This window comes from Micromys minutus, assembly GCF_963924665.1.
Source record: "Micromys minutus genome assembly, chromosome: 32".
NCBI classification, from domain to species: domain Eukaryota; kingdom Metazoa; phylum Chordata; class Mammalia; order Rodentia; family Muridae; genus Micromys; species Micromys minutus.
In genome coordinates this window covers 989,792-1,006,736 of record NC_137967.1, presented here as the reverse complement: position 1 = coordinate 1,006,736, position 16,945 = coordinate 989,792, and the positions used below count along the sequence as shown (strand labels likewise).

Below are 16,945 nucleotides of genomic sequence, written 5' to 3'. Positions count from 1 at the left end.
TAGATTACTGTGACACAAAGAGGAACAAAAGTCAGAATTTTCAGCAAAAATTCAGTTTATAAGACCTTCAGTGTCCACAGTGGTAACACCCTATATGTCTAAACAGCAGGAATGAACAGCTCTCTATGTAACTTAAATTTCATCAGTAGGTGGTCCCCTTGTTTGACTGGAAGGACCTTCACAGAGTTCTAGTGTTCAGCAGAGTAGTAGATGACAAATTTTGTTCAGTTTAATCTTTGCTTTTTATACAAATGAAAGAATTAATGTATTGACCTAGAAGGTATAGCTGACTTAAGCTGACTCAGTTCAAGTTAATTGTCTCTAGGGTATGGGTTTTGAGAATAGTGTGTGATCAATATAGCAACAACTGAATTAAAACAGTTAAGAAAGGGTGGTGTAACAGGGGTGTAGTCCCATGCTGTGTAGTGGATCAATTATCACATGAGTCTGTTTAGTTTGTCTTGATTTGTTTAGAGGCAGGATTCTTTAATGTAGCCCTGGGTGTCCTAGAAATTGCTATGTAGGCTAGGCTGGTCTTGAACTCAGAAATCTGCCTGCCTCTGTCTCCCAAGTGCTGGGTTTAAAGGCAATACACTGCTATACAAGGCTTTCTACTCTTTTAAATAGCACATCACAGTTTCAAGTCTATAGAAATGAGCTTGCTCTATGTAGCAGTGCTAGAGATCAGAGACAAAGGTTCTACCATCTTCAACATGTGGCTCCTAAGGTTTCCACATGGTGGTCTTGAATGAGCAAGTGAGCATAGCATTGGGGATACCATGAAACATGTTTATAGGTTGTATTGGAATAGTGTTTCTTATACCAGTCAGGTATATTTACCCACTTAGAAATAAAGGACTCAAGGCCACGGGTACCCAGAAAAGTAGCCGGGAAACCTTGTTTCTGCTGAGGCTCTCTCTGAGCTGTGTTCAGGGAAGTACTGGTGTAATCACTGGGCTTTAGTTTGCCAAGCTCGCAGCAATTTGATGTTTCAGACACAAGTATTAGGGTCTATTGAGTATTGATTCACAATTTTATAATTTTATTGTCTCAAGATACAAACAAATATACATTTTAAATCTAGAACACACTTTTTTATGCCCAACTAGTTTCCTCACTGAATTGATACTTTTATCTTGTCTTTTTTGAATTTGTAATAATTACCATTCTGTCTCCCATTTATTTCATTTAAAACCCCTCCCTTACAATCTCTGAGATTCATAGTGTTTGTTTTTATTTATATATTTATTAATCCACCCAAACTGCATAATATTGCTTCAGTGTGTATGCCTTTAGGGATGAGCACTTGGTATTAGATAATAAATTAATGTGATCTTCCCTACGGAAGACTCTTCCCTGCTCTAAGCATTCCTTTGTCTGTAGTTTTTGGTCTACAGTTGTTTCTTTTAATTTTGAGAATCTACTTTCCTTGTCTGTTACATTATTGCTTGTTTTATGCTTGTTTATTTTTACAGTTCAGTCATTGACCCCTCCCGGTCTTCCCTCTCACAGTTCCTCATCCCATTTCTCCTACCCTCTGTCTTCCAGAGGATGCCTACCTGGCTCCACCAGGTCTCTCCACTTCCTGGGGCCTCAAGTCTCTCCAGGGTTGGGCTCATCTTTTTCTACCGAGGCCAGACCATACTGTCCCCTGATGTATGTGTGTCAGGGACCTCAGACCAGCTCATGTATGCTGCCTGATTGGTGGCTCAGTACCTGAGAAATCTCGGAGGTTTTCCTATGGGGTTGTACTCCTCCTCTGCTTCTTCCATCCTTTCCCTACCTTAACTAGAGAGGTCCCTGGCTACTGTCCAATAATTGGGTGTAAGTTTCTGCATATGTCTCAGTCAGCTGCTTGTTGGTCTTGTCTGTAAGCACACCACTGCACCAGTAATAGTGTCAGACCTTGGATCCTCCCCTTGAGATAGATCCCAAGTTGGGCTTATCATTAGGTTTTTCGCTCAATCTCTTCTACTTTTTTGTTCCTGCAGTTCTTGAGCAAAGTGGCTAGAAATAAAATTATCTTAAAAATACAGCAGTCTACTACATTTTAACAGTGATATAATCCTACAATTTTAATGATAGTTTTGAATAAAAACATATTTTAAGAGTGTTGTGTTCTGCAGCAGTATGAAGTTCTACTCAATTATTTTCATCCTACATATCAGAAAACACGGTCTTGGAAGATTTGAGCAATAAAGTAATATGTTGGCGAGCAGGACTTGTAGGTCATGTGTCTCTAAAGCCTGAAGTCATAGCTATAGCTGTGCTCTTTCAACATTCTAGTTTTTCTCTAAAAGGCTTTATTCCTACAAACCAGAAACCCTGTCTTCATAAGCAGAGATAGTGTTATGCTTAACACCTTGTAGTCATTTAGTAATCTTGTGTTGAATTGAAAATAACAAGCTTTTCAGTCTCATGCTGCAAACTCTTAGAGTAGTCATGTTGCACTAGCACAGTGCCTCCTCACCTTCCTGATGCTGTGATCCTGTTATACAGTTCCTCAGGATGCAGTGACCCCCCTCCCCAACAACAAAGTTATTTTTGTTGCTATTTCACAACTGTAGTTTTGCTGCTGTTATGAATTGTAATTTAAATATCTGATATGCAGTCTTCAAAGACATCAGGACTAACAGATTCTGAGCTTCTGTTTAGCATATTGGTTCATAACCATACTGTGAGTTTTATACAATAAGTATGAAATATAAATTTGTCCTTAAGATCTTTTATTAAAAGGATCAAAACTATAGTTAGTGGTAGAGGACACAAGGTCCAGTAGGAGAGGTAGAAGAGGAGGAGGTGTAATTAGAGAAGAAGGAGGTATTAGCGAGGGAGAAGAAAGAGGAGAAAGAAGGGGATTAAGAAAGAAGGCAGTAAAAGCTCTGAGAAACATTTTTGACTACATATATTTTCACCCACAAATTTCAATACACACCTGAAGTGATATCACAAGAACAAAGTATTTACAAAGAGCTTTCAATACAAAATGCACCCTATCATATATCCCTCCAAGTATTTAATATATCACTTAAAACATAAGAAAATTCCTTGAATAATCATATGTTTTTGATGTCAATAAAAGCCTTAATACAGAAGGAACGTTTACTGAGATGACTTATAGCTCTTTCTGTTTCCTCCTTTATTTATTTTAAACCTCTAAAGATTAGAAATAGACACAAGATGCTAATCAGAAATTAAATGGTATCTGTCAAAGTTAAATAATGCATGATCTTTAAACTAACCCCACTGCACTTAGTTTTAAGAATTGGATTCATGTCTGGTAATTCACAAAGAGCAGCAATGCTGTAGTATTTCCGATCTCTATGGTGGCAGCTCCTCAGTCTTTTAATTCATGATACTAATGTTATAACTTTCACTTACTTGCTCATACATATGTTCATTAAGTACTTGCTCATCCTTTATCATTTGCTTGCTAAGAATGAATGTAAACTTAAATGAGTTTCTTCCTATCCCTATTCTTGGGACATTGGTATTTGAATGACAAATGAAAAGGAAAATGTTTATTAGAGCATGATGAAGTACTTTGTATATGTCCAGAGATCTTGTGCCACAGGAGAGGGAGGAGCTAGAGAAGGTGATACTGGCTGAGTACTGAAGGAATCCTGGACATAGTTTCTCTTTCTTAGTTTTGAACTTCTAGATTTTAGTAACCATGCTACATTCAACTCAGAATCTGCCATAATACTAAAATAAGTTTTACAGATTTTTGTCTCATAATATTCAGAGAATTGAAAAGTGCACTGTCTTTGCAAAAACCATCCTTTATGAGCTCATTGATGATGATATTGTGACTGATAGAGACACAGCTAGATTTTTTACCATGGCCCAGCAAAGCACTCTGGCCAATATTGTTTATGTAGCTCACATGGATATAAATACAATGACTTCCATCATCAAATAGCCTGTAGCATCTGTTGGTTATTTTTTAACCCCTTTCTCATCTTTTCAGATCTATGCTGGATTAAACTGAGATTTGGACAAAATCTTGGGTCTTAATGTAGAAATAAAGTATCTGTTTCCTTTAGGATGACTGACATGCTGACAGTGAGTTATTCTTACTGTAATTCATAAGAAGTCCTCCAGCAAGAAAGATTCCTCAGTAAACTCATGGAGACCCCATTCCCACAGCATCTGTCTTGTTTGTTTGCCAACAGCAAACTGCTGACTGGGAAAAACAAGTCTCCACAGACAATGACAATCCTGGATCAGCTTGGGGGAAGCCATCATTTGTAATTTGTAAAGACCCAGTGTAGCTGAAATCCCTCAGAGTGTTTTCTCTATTTTGACCCCTGGTGGTGGCTGCATTGAGCAATGTTGTAAATGCACAAAAGTGATAACCAAAGTTGTGAGCATGACACACACGTGTGCCCCAAGCCTGCAGCAAGAGTGCAGATGGAATGGATTTCTGGCTTTAATGCATCTTTTGCTGAGACCATAAAGATGCAGCCTTCCTACTCTGTACCTTTGCATGATCTGTAGTTATTCCTTGTAGACTTCTATCATCTGCTGTGGGGAGTGAACTCCCAGCAGACTGTCACTGTATTTCTTATTTCCAGAGGAAGCCTGACTTTCTCTGGGGTTCTAGGGGGAAGTTGCAGAATTGAGCTGAGCATCCTTCCTGCTGTAAGAGCCCATGTTTGTTCTGGTTGACATTCTAGGACTGTGACCCGAAGCCACTGGGGAGGAACGGGAATCGTGTTGCTTATACTTTCAGGTAGTATTCTACCATTGAGAACAGTCAGGTATAAATCTGATGCAAAAGCCAATAGAAGACAGCTACTTGATAGCACATTTGTTGGCTCATTGTCAGGCTTCTGCTAGGTAGCTTTCTTATACAGCCTAGGAATGATACTGCCTATATTAATTAATAATCAAGAAAGCCTCAATGTGATTCGGGCAGTCTATGAATTGAGACCCTCTATTGACTGACTATCAACTTGATGACTAATGCCAATTAGGTCATTTGTGTCCATAGATAACAAGACTCTTCTTATTAGTCTTATCATTTTATTTTAGAAATCAACATAGTGTTTACACATAGTTTATCCTGACTCTAGAAATTTCCCATTGAATTTAAAGTGTAAGTGAATCATCACCACCACCACCACCTTTGTTGTTATTATTGTTGTTGGCATTGTTGTCCTCATCACCACCATCATCATCAAAACAGGGTCTTACTCTGTTTTCTTGGCTGTCCTGAAACACCGTGGAGACCAGATTAGCCTCAAATACACATATTTCTCTGAAGTCTACTGAGTGCTGGGATTAAAGGCATGTGCTACCACACCAGGCTTTGTGAGGTTCTTTTAATGTCAGATTATTCATCCTCTAAACCTGAAATTGAAAGGGAAGGACATTTAAACAAGGTTTTTCATGGACAGGGCAAGATAAATGATTGTTTTGCTGTTTGAGACTCCTTAGCTTTCTATCCCCACATTCCCCAAACACTACATTTAGTGAGGAAGATGTTACTCAGAGATCACGTTCACTTTTCTGAGATATTTGTAAATGTCAGAGTTAAAATTTCTTGCTACTCCCGTGGAAAGGTTTATCTTTTACCATAACATGAGGAAGTTGTTTCTGTAAAGTCAACATTCTGGTTACAACTTGTATTTATCACTGCCTTGTATTTAGAAAGCAGTGAGTTGACTGTAGCCTAAGTGAGCCTTTCCCTTGTGTGGACTAAGACCCCATCCTATCTCACTTTTTGTTTGTTTTTGTTTTTGGGATTTCAGTGTGTCTCACAGCTTCCATGTGTAAAGTCTGGAAAGTGACAATCAAGAATTTGAGGGGATTTATATAAATGCACAAGCAATCTAACTTCGGTGTCTGATGAATGCTCAGCAGTATTAGGTTCTGGCATGCAGATGCCTATTGGAGCATCATGTAAAAGGAATGCATCCTGTTTAAACTCACAATAGGACAGAGCTGGTTCTGAGAGACTTAGGAGCTCTTAGGTTCAGCTGTTTTCTCTCTTTACTCAGCTGTCAGGAAGCGACTGTCATATTTCAGGCTAAATCCTTTTCTCTGTGCACAGCCAGGGCTACAAAGAAGTAATGGGACTATGCTAGCCAACTGACCCTGAGCTGATACCTTCAACTGGTCTCCTTGAGAGAAATCCCAAGGTGCATTCATTTATCATGCTTTATTTTTCAGTGCTAATTAAATTTGTGTTCATATATGCCATAGTTCAGCTATCTCCAGGAGAATAAGGAAAGGGACTTTTTATTTTTTTTATTTTAGCCAGCAGTGGCTAGCTTCCAAGAAATAATTAAAAGGAGGGATTCAGTCAGAAGGATCCAGCCATGGCATGACAATCAGCAACCAGATTCTGCCCAGTTTAGCTCAGGGGCAAGCCTTTGGGCTTGAAATTATGTGCATGACTCAGTATTTGCTGATTATGAAGAATTAGATCATAGAGAAAGTAAGCAAAGCTCAAGAGGCTTTCACTCATCTGGAATACGTGAAGAAGAAGGATTTTTTAAAAAAAATCTGTGCTAGTAAATCAGCATGTTACCATCCTGGATTGTTTGCCCCAGAGGCATGATCCATGAGATGTTGAAAGTTTCCCAAGGGAAAGCATTCATCAGTGAAATACATTTGGATAATGTGGTATAAGTTTGTGCGGTGGTGATGGTATGTGTCCTTCCTCTAGGTATTTTATCTATCCCCATGGAATCTGTAGGAGCAGTATGTTGCTTTGCTACCCTGATCAACACTCAGTATTTAAAGATAATCCTTTGTTGGTTAAATAAACCAATGTCCAGGTTTCCTCATTCTACAGTGTGTGTGTGTGTGTGTGTGTGTGTGTGTGTGTTTGTGTGTGTAAAATTAAACATGTACACATATATAAATCTCTGCGACTTTTAAAGGTCAATTAGACCATAATAACGGATTCTCTGAACTCTTCTGTTCTTAAATATCTTCAAAGAGCACACAATAATATCTAGATTTACTAATTTAGAAACAGAGTCTGATATCAGCTGTTTATCCAATAGCCTGTTTTATCAGTTCAGATTTTAGTTATTTTTAGATGGTCACCAAAAATGAGCCATTATAAATGGCTCAGGGACTACAACTGTTTGTTCATAATATGTGTGAAAAGGTACTAGTGATAGAAGCTTTCAACAAAATTTGAACTCTTTTGTTAAATTTGGACCTTTCTGTGACTTTTATTTTAGATGGTCCATCATCTGTAATTGATATGTTGACACAGGTTGACATGAGCATGTTTGAGGTATTTACTGAAAGGTTAGTGTAAAAAGACACTAATGTCCCGGTGGACTTGTGTTTTTCTCTGAGGCAGATATTGATGAATGTGCAGAGGGATTCGTTGAGTGCCACAACCACTCCCGCTGTGTTAACCTGCCAGGGTGGTACCACTGTGAGTGCAGAAGCGGTTTCCATGACGATGGGACCTACTCACTGTCCGGGGAGTCCTGCATTGGTAAGCAGCTCTCACAAACACCCTGCACCTGGGGTTGAATTGCTTTGCACCTCCATGTGACCACTCACTGGCTAAACTAATCTGTTTTCAAATGTTTTTCCCTTACAGTTTAGATAGCAAGCCAAAGATTTTATAGAGGGTGGCATGGTGGGGATTTTATACCAAATTAGAGCAGTCAGAGGAACAAAGTCTGGTCTTATCTGTGCATGGGGAAATGAAGGTTTTGGCAGTTGGAGAAGCAATAGCTTCTAGATTTAGAAGTAGGAACGGTAGCCTCAATTCAAACTCTCAGACATGTCTGCTCTCTGATCACTCATCTGGCTATGTGTAAAAATAATAATATTGTGTGTGTCTTTTCAGGACAAGAGTGAATGTCTGTTTAAAAAGGCGAACTTGTAACTGATGCATGTGTATAATGTATTTTGTGTTAGCCTTTTGTTGATGTGGCTGACTTTTTGTGAGTAACTTTGTCATGGCTCCTAAGCTTTCAGGTGGCAGTGTCCCTGAGTACTTCCTTGGGTCCTCTCCTCTGTGTGCTAGCCTGTTTGCTTTTTACAGGCTTTGAGCATAACAGTGAGTTTCCTGGTGTATCTTTCCTGTCTCTCTGGCACTTGGCATAGCTGCCTCCTCAAGTCTTTTATAGGAAGACACAGTTTGACTATTATTAAATATTCTGTATCCTCCCCAAGTACTTGATTATGCTATATACTTGTATATTTAGGACACATACAAACATATTTCTAATAGTCTCTTGTCTAGAAATATACATGTTCTTAGGAGAAAGGGACCTTGTTTCTCTTTAAATATTGTACCTTCTGCCTCTAGAGAAAAAAATGCTACCTTCAATACAGCTATGTCAAATGATTGAAAGACCAGCCGTTCAAAATATATGAGGTCATGTGTATTTTCCATTTGATGTGACATAGCAAAGTCTATAGACTGTTCTGCAACACAAATGATGTCAGAGTCTGAAAAACCACCCGAGACATTTCTAAAAAGAAACTCATCGAGAGCCCCCATTGCACCAACATTGCCTCACACCTTCTGGGGATATATCTGAGGACAAGTAGAGAGGTCTATTCTTTAGGAATTTATGAACTGAAAACTCAGTCATAATAACAGAGCTTAGCAGCAGTGAAAATCATTACCCCTAAATAAGCCCTAAATAGCACAATCCACTAATGCCTGCATTGAAAAGAGTACGCTGTTCCTAAAACAACCTTTAAAATAAAAAAATGGACTCAGCTACGCTTTTGCTCCTAGACAATGTTAGAAGTACAAGCATTAGAATCTAAAAAGGTAGCCATTTAAAGCTTTTAGAAGAATAGTTACATCATTCTATACACCATTTTTGTCATGTGGTGATAACAACACCTGCTATAGTCACCTCATCAGGAACGCCACAGTGTTGACACAATAAAGAATAGCACTCTCACAAGATTTATTTTTATCTATCAAAATATGCAAGATGTGTCTCTTTTCCCCAAAGTAGATCATGTGATCCAAGAAATGAAGGGTAGCAGGAAAACAGAGGCAGAGTCCTCATACACAAAAGATTCATTGGTAGTGATTTTCTGTTGTTGTTATTTGTATAATGCCTGCCAAGAGACTGAGGCACATAAAGACTTCCTGCAGAATGTTCCAGTGGCAAAACAGTTTTGATGAATTATTAGGAGTCTGTGATTCTCAGTGACAATTTTAAGTTGTAAGCAACTCTCTCTCTCTCTCTCTCTGTGTGTGTGTGTGTGTGTGTGTGTGTGTGTGTGTGTACATTCAAATGCATTTGTGCATGATATGCAGGTATTGAGATGTGGGTGTGTAGATGTGTAGGTGTGATGTTTATGTGTACAATGTGTACAATCGTATGTGTATGTACAGGTGTTTGCATGTGCGCATGCAGGTGTGCAGAGGAAAGACATTAATGTTTGCCTTACTTCTGTGATCAGTTTCTTACCATTTTTAGGACAGGAGTTTTCACTGACCTTAGAGCAATGCGACTCTCTAGTTGGACAATAAACTTCAAGGATCCTTCTATCTCTGCCTCTACCTGGTGTTAGGTTATGGACATATATCACTATGCTAGAATTTTACATGTGTGTTGAAGCATTTCCTCAGTCTTGAAGCTGCTTGGTCTGTGTTATCAAGAAATTAGGCAAAACACTACATACTCACTGATGGCCTTCAGAAAGGATAAATGGTATTTTGGATACTTTAAAAGATCAACTTCACTCCCCTCTCCATGTCTTTCTGTCACCCTATCCTCAGTCCTATATTTTCCTTTGTGACTTTTTATGAGTTACACAGATACTGCAGTCTGTGCAAGCCCGTATTCCAAATACATAATCTTTGCTTATCTATTTCTCTCTTATCATCTTGAACTTCAGTTTCTGTTGACCAATGTCCCAATCAGATCTATTCCCCAAACTTGGAATTTGTAATTCAGTTCACAGGAGACCTCAGGTACATTTAAATATTTTTATGATCCAGCAGTATAACCAAGAGAATCACTACTAGTTGGTTTTCTGTAGGGCCTGGACCACTGTGATCTTTTCTGATATCTCTAATTTTAGAAAAAAGTGTTCAGTTATCACAGAAAACCGTCAGCAGAGATTGACTCCATTAACGAGAATAGTTTTGTTTTTTTTTTTAAAGCTGTTCTGTCTATGTGGACCCACAGATATTTATTTATAACAGAATTTTTCCATATAAGTTTTGTGTGGTTAATTAGGTTATTGGTATGTTCTGTATATCTGTAATAAGTTAAATCATTTGGGACAGTCATTTAGAAAATAATAAAAAAAAAATCAAAACCCAAGAAAATTATTTTGTTGAGGAAGACACAAATATCCTCCTGATACTGGGCAGCTGTCATCCTCCTGTTACAACCTTCAACCCAGGACTCAGTAGTTTGAATCAGGCACCCCACTGTGGTCTGCTCTTTAGTCACAATAAACAGTACAGCAACATGGGCACCTGTCACTATATAATCAAGAGCAAAGTGTTATTTATTATTAGAAGTCATTAAAACAGTGTTTTTACACAAAGAAGTGTTAGTTGTATATTGTAAACTTTTATCACTATAAAGTAGCAATAGACAACAAAACAAAGTGGTTTTGATGGGCTTTCCTACTTAAAAATTCTTGTCAGCAAGTTAGTCAGTTGCCTCAGATGTGTTATGACATTTCCCTACATGTTAGATGCTACGAACATTTTCATATGGACCTGGAGACTAAGTGAGTAGTGGTAGATTTGGGATGGATCAGCATCACTAGGACCCAGATACAGAGGTCGAGAACATGTTTCCCACTTATTTGTGGCTATCTGTGCATCCTCAAAAGGTCTTACAGCAGAATTGGCTACATCTAGTGAGTTAGATGAGAATGAGTTTTATCAGCCATCCAGGAAGCATGTTATTGTCTTGTGAATCCAGCCACATCTGTATAAACCTGTTAAACATGATCAGTAGACAGGATGTGTTATAGAGACTTCTGGGAAGAAAAATGCTTGCCTTCATTTCAGTGATAAACATTTTACACATGACCTTGGTACACAGTCTGCCAAACCCAAGGCTCAGCAGTCACCTGGACAAAGGGGCTAATGGTACAATCCTGTATGTTGTTGAACTGTGGAACTAAAACCAGGTGTTTCCTGGAATTCTAATAGGTTCTTAAAATGCTAATCAGGTCTATCTTGTCAGACACTGTTTAGTACTGCTATGGTATTGTTTTCTATGTTGAAACATCTTCTAAATAGTCACAGCAATTAGCAATGGTCATAAAGCGGTACAGAGGATATGGGGAGCCTGGAGGTCAGTTCTTACCAGATAGCAACTATATCAATAAAAATAGAGGAATACGCTAGGATATTGGTGTGCATAAACATGCATACATGGAGACACACAAATGCATGCATGCATGATTAAATAATACCCATAATACAGTATTAAGTTGGTGGATTGGATGCTGCAGAAGATTCATCCTTTAGGAATGTTAATACTTGGGGGTTCAAAAATGAACAAACAAAAATCATACATGAAGTGAACATTGGCCTTATACAAATTATAGTTCACTGTAAATTGATGTGATTGGCATTATAAAATATGGAGGCAAGTAGGAGAGAAAGGAATTAGTGCAAAGCAGAGAGGAGTAATACCAGATAGCATGTGAACAACTGGACACAGAGGTAAAATGATAAAAATCTATTAATAATATCTAAAATCTATATGCTATTTAATGTTGTAAGATTTTTCTATTTCCTGATTCTTCCCTATGCAATATGAATGTCCCAAATTTATTTGGCCTTCAATCTTGCTTATTCTCTAGGCATTTTTTAATCTATTTTATTTTTGAGGATTTCATTATGAGTTCTGTCTTTACATCATATCTACACTTTTTGCTCCCCCTTCCAACTTCATATGATACCACCTCCTACCTTTTAGTTAATACCTTGATTAATGGCCTTTCCTACACAGACAGATAAACTGACAGACAAAACCTACTGAGTCCATAAGTGTTGCTGCTATTTTGAAGTGTTTAGAGCTAAACACTGGGAACTAGATAACCTATTTAAGGAGAAGACTTGGGTTGAGGAGTGTGAGTGCTTCATTTGCATGAAGAGGAATTCCAAGTGCTTGCTGACAATTCTTCATAGAGAGGAACCTGTACACTGGCCACTAGCCTGAGATAGGAATCATGACAAGGCTTATGTGAGAGAGGGCATGCAGAGTAACTGGGCACACTGAAGACTTAATCTACACATTGGAAACGCCCTGTGTAGATTAAGATAGGGTTTACAGACCTGTGGCTCTTCAGGCAGCATTGTTCGAGGTTCTTAGGAATGCAAATTTAAACTCCTCCACCCCCCCAACCCTCTGTGATTAGGGTTATGATGAGACCCCCATTGGCTAATGATACCACTCATATCAGCCAACCACTGCAATGAGTTTTCACTGAAAACCTCCAGAGGATCATGGAACATGAAGTAAGCGTGCATGTACATCTGTGTTTACATCTTACAGAGGGACATCAGCTGAAATTGCCCCTGGGATCTCAGAAAGATGCTGCCTCTTAACAGGGTTACAACTGCTGTGAAAATGACAGGTCCCAACATCAGCATTTCAGCTGCCATTCTGATTCAACTCCTAGGTATTTTCTGACTGAAGATCTGTAACCTTTCTCCATGGAGATTCATCTGCCTTCTTTTCTAAATAATCTTTGGTGTCAAATCCTATGCAGTTGTCAGTTTCCCACCTCTTGAGGCTCAGCACAAAGCTTCTGGGTTAAATACATTGGAGGCCAGGATCATGTCTAAGCAGCAATTCAGGCATCAGCATCTGCAACTGCTTTGGGATGAATATTGAGTTATTTGTTTTAGTCTGAAGTTGCTCCTGCTGCTGTGAAAACTTTACGTCTGGCTTTATGAGCATCGAATTTTAAACTGCACTACTCAGATCAAATAGAACACTACTGCCAAAAAAAAAAAAAAAAAAAAAAAAAAAGAGGGGATCATTGTGTAGGCTAGCCAGATGCCTAATGTTTTGAAGAGAATGGTGTTAGAACAAGTGGTGGTATCCTGGTGTTTCCCTTGAAGAGTGAGAAAGAAGAGGAGGTAAAATGTATGCCAAAGGAAACAATGTTTCCAAGAAAAACACAACAGCAGCCTGAGTGGAGAAGTCATGAAAGGAGTTAATTGTGTTTGGGGATGGTGATACCATAAACCTAATGAAGCACCTGATTTATGGGTGTGAGGGTGGGAAGGGAGAGAGGAGGTTGTGAAGCTGTAGACAGTATTGTGATGGGGGAGTGTTGAAACCTTCCTTGTAATAGTCTCTTCCAATGTTTACATTTTATGATGTGTGAAAATGTATTTTTTTTAGAAGTTAACTATTTTTTAATGTAGCATGTAGCTACACAAGCTCAAAAGCATTTCAGATGGGATTGCATCGCTGTGGGATGCTTAATTTTGATTGGCAATTGGATGGATTAAGATATTTCCTGGGGGTTTATGCCCGGGAGGGGTATAGCTGGGTCCTGAGGTAGAACTATTCCCAGTTTTCTGAGAAACCACAAAATTGATTTACAAAGTGATATATAAGTTTGTACTTCCACCAGCCATGAAGAAGTATTTCTCTTTCTCCACATCCTTGCCAGCATGTGCTGTCTTTTGAGATTTTTACCTTAACCATTCTGATGGGTGTAAGATGGAACTTCAGAGATGTGGTGGTTTATATTTCCATAATGATTAAGGACTTTAAACATTTTTAAAAGTTATTCTCCTGCCATTCAAGATTCCTCTGTTGAGAATTCTCTGTTTAGCTCTGTAACCCTGCTTTGGGGTTATGTGGTATCTAACTTGAGTTGTAAATTTTGGATATTAGCCTTCTGTCAGATGTAGAGTTGGTATACAGCCAAACTGTAGGCTGCCATTGAAAGGAAATTAAATTCAAGGTCTGAAAACTCACGTAAGTTGGGGCAAAACCGGTAGTCTGTAAGCTTAAAGGCCTAGGACTGAGAACATTGTAAAACAAGTCCAGGCATGCCCAGCTAAGCCCATTGTTAAAACATTCCTGAGGCTAGGTTAACTGACAACTGACCTTAAAGATAGGTAAGAATGTAGAAGCTGGTCCAGGCTGTCTTTTACAACAGAGTTGTCAATCAAATGAGCCCCACTCCCCCCCCCCCCCCCCCCCGTATATTCAAAAGTAAATTAGATGTTAACCACATGTATCCTGACTTAGATAAGCATCCACTACACCAGTCTCCTTACTTCCTAGCTGCATGCAAGTTATGGGTGTTGGGTGAACTTTGTACTGGAGCTAATTCTTCCCAGCCCCCAACGCTCTCCCTATAAACGCCCCCAGCTTTCGAGTCTCCTGCGTGAGATAAGTATCGGCCTGGAGCTCCGCCATTAAACTACCTCGTGCTTTTGCAGCAAGATGGTCTCTCGAGTTTCATTGGGTAACCCCGTGTCCGGAGACTCAAGTGGGGGTCCCGAAAGTGGGTTCTACACCATTTTGTCTTATTGACAGTGTCCCTTACCTTACAGAAACTGCAATTTCATGAGTTCCCCTTATCAATTATTGATCTTAGAGTCTGAGCCACTGCTATTCTTTCTGGAAATTTTCTCCCTTACAAATCAGTGAGACATGTCTTTATGTAGATCTGTGAGTGAGTGCATTTCCAGAGGGAATTAACTACGAAGTAAGGTGTTCTCTGGATATGGTACCATTCTATGAAATGGGGTCTTATGCCTGTGCTCATATGTCCCTTGTACATTTGTACCTTCAAACTGTAAGCAGGATAAGGCTCTATATAGGATCACTTAGTCAGAAATTTTTCTCTTTTTCATTGAATAAAGTATCCAATATAATTAGCAGATCAAATGTGTTCAATAGGTATCTGTTAGTACATGAAGTAATAAAGGAACCCTAGAAAGATTGTGTTTTTCATAACCAATGAGGACATTGGCCCAAATTGAAGTTATCCTAATTAAACATAGTTGCCCCCTGTATATATGCCAAGAATTTATGTTTCAACTCTAGCAGCCTTAAAGATAAACAGGGGAGTATTAGAGATAAACATAGTAAGAAAGTAACTTAAAGTGGTAAGGGAAATCTTAATTGCTAATAAAATTACAATATGGAGGATGGTTCCAGTTTAAGTAGAATAAAGCTGTTAACTTGTGTAGAAGTGAATTGACATTTTTTCATTGTTGTTTTGTTATATTTACTTTATAAAATTTATCATTTTATAAGTTTTATCATTTAGAAATGTGTGTCTGTGTGCATGTAACTATGTGCACATGATTTTAGAAGAACCTTGACTGCTCACCAGAAGTTAATGACCTCAGTGATAAGACCTTTGGAGGGAGCAACAACAGTCTTTGAATAGGTGGCTACTCTAAACTAGTCCTCTTGTCAGTCAGATTGAGACCAGTCTTTAGAATACTACCTCCAGTAATTTTTTTATGTACTTTACTTTCTGTATAAATTACAAGACAATCCTTACATGTGTCTTTGCACCATTCTGTGTCTATGACATTTTATTTATATAGCCACTCATCTAGCAGCATGCTTAAAAGAATGATCTCTCTGATCACGGATTAGTTTGGGTTCAACCTGGCTGGCTCCCTGCACATATGTCCATTAAAGATTACTTTGATGCAGACATAATACAAACAAGCAATTCATGCCTTCTCTGTCTGACACATGCTTGTAAATACCCAAAGAGAGACTAGGACTTTACTAAATTTTGAATGTGAAAGGAGACTGCTGAACCATCTCATTTGTTTTTATTGTTACTGGTTTTCATTTAAGAAACAGTCTTCCTGTGCATCCCAGGCTATCATAATACTAATAGTAGCACCCCTGCCTCAGTCTCCCAACTGTTAGGACTCTATATATATGAATTATTTTATTTAAGTAAACCAAAATCTGGGCAGTACATTAATTATCTAAAGGGTAGATTCTTTCTTTTATTTGCATCTTGTAGTGGTAAATATTAATAAAATAGTCACCAAGGAGCATGCCACGTCACTCCTGATACTCTCTGGCAGTCTCTCTGCCTCCATGGCTAGCCCCATCAGCAGCCGTCCAACAAATCCCATGGAGGGTCCCTGCGACACAAGTTCCATACAGAGTATCTCTCAACTCTCTACTGAGGACTCTGCTCATATTCCCAGAAACCCAGTAAAATCAAAACTCTAGAGGCTTGTAATTTATCAGTCAAATTTATATCAGTGAATTCTCACTCCATAAATCATCCACACAATAAACTCAGAGCCAATTGATATTGATATTAACTGCCCACCCAGATAAGACAAATTGTCCTGTGATCATCCATACCTTGCAAGATACTCATAGCTACCTGTGCTATTTAAAGCCACACAGGGCTGGTTCATTCTTCTCCTCCTCCATCTTGGCTTCTTCTTCTTTTCCTCCCTATCTCTCTTGCCTATGACCTGCATATCGACATCAGTCTACAACATCTGGAGATTATGTGTTGTTATAAGTCTTCTAATTGACTTTTAAGCTAAGTCCCACAGAACTAAGAGTAATCATATAATCTTGGAAATCAAGACCTTAAAAAGTATTTGTTCTAGAAAGAAAGCAGGGCACCAAAAGGCAAATGTTTCTTCAACACTTGATTTCAAGGGTTCCTGTCCATGCAGCTCAACCACATTCCAGTAGAACAATTGTTCATGCTCTTCTTAGTAGACACAAGGCTTTCAAGAACATGCTGTGACAGACACACAGATAAGAGGCAGCTGAGCCTTAACAAGCTGAGTGGGTATGGAGGAAAGAAAGAATGTGGGAGCCTGAAGTATAATGCAGTGTAAAACTGGAATTCAGGAAAGAATTAGCCTTAGCTCTAAAGAATGAAAGTTTGGTAAAGAATCCAGATCATACAATGACGGTCATTATGAACTTTCTGTGGCTGGGTGTTGGGTGTGTGTTAGGCTATCTTTATAACAGGAATC

The 16,945-nt window shown here is 38.7% G+C and overlaps 1 protein-coding gene across 3 annotated transcripts in view; it reads left to right on the top strand.

Annotated features, from left to right (window-relative positions):
- The window catches only part of NELL1 (neural EGFL like 1), a gene marked incomplete at both ends in the record, with an annotated part of 772,717 nt that overhangs the window by 732,176 nt on the left and 23,596 nt on the right, over nt 1–16,945 (top strand). For 2 of the 3 annotated variants that reach the window (XM_080908377.1, XM_080908376.1), the window contains one exon: nt 7,328–7,468. The exons of the other annotated variant lie outside the window; for it this stretch is intronic. In XM_080908377.1, coding sequence (XP_080764503.1) covers nt 7,328–7,468 — 141 coding nt within the window. The remainder of the gene's footprint in view (nt 1–7,327; nt 7,469–16,945) is intronic. 3 annotated transcript variants of the gene reach the window in all.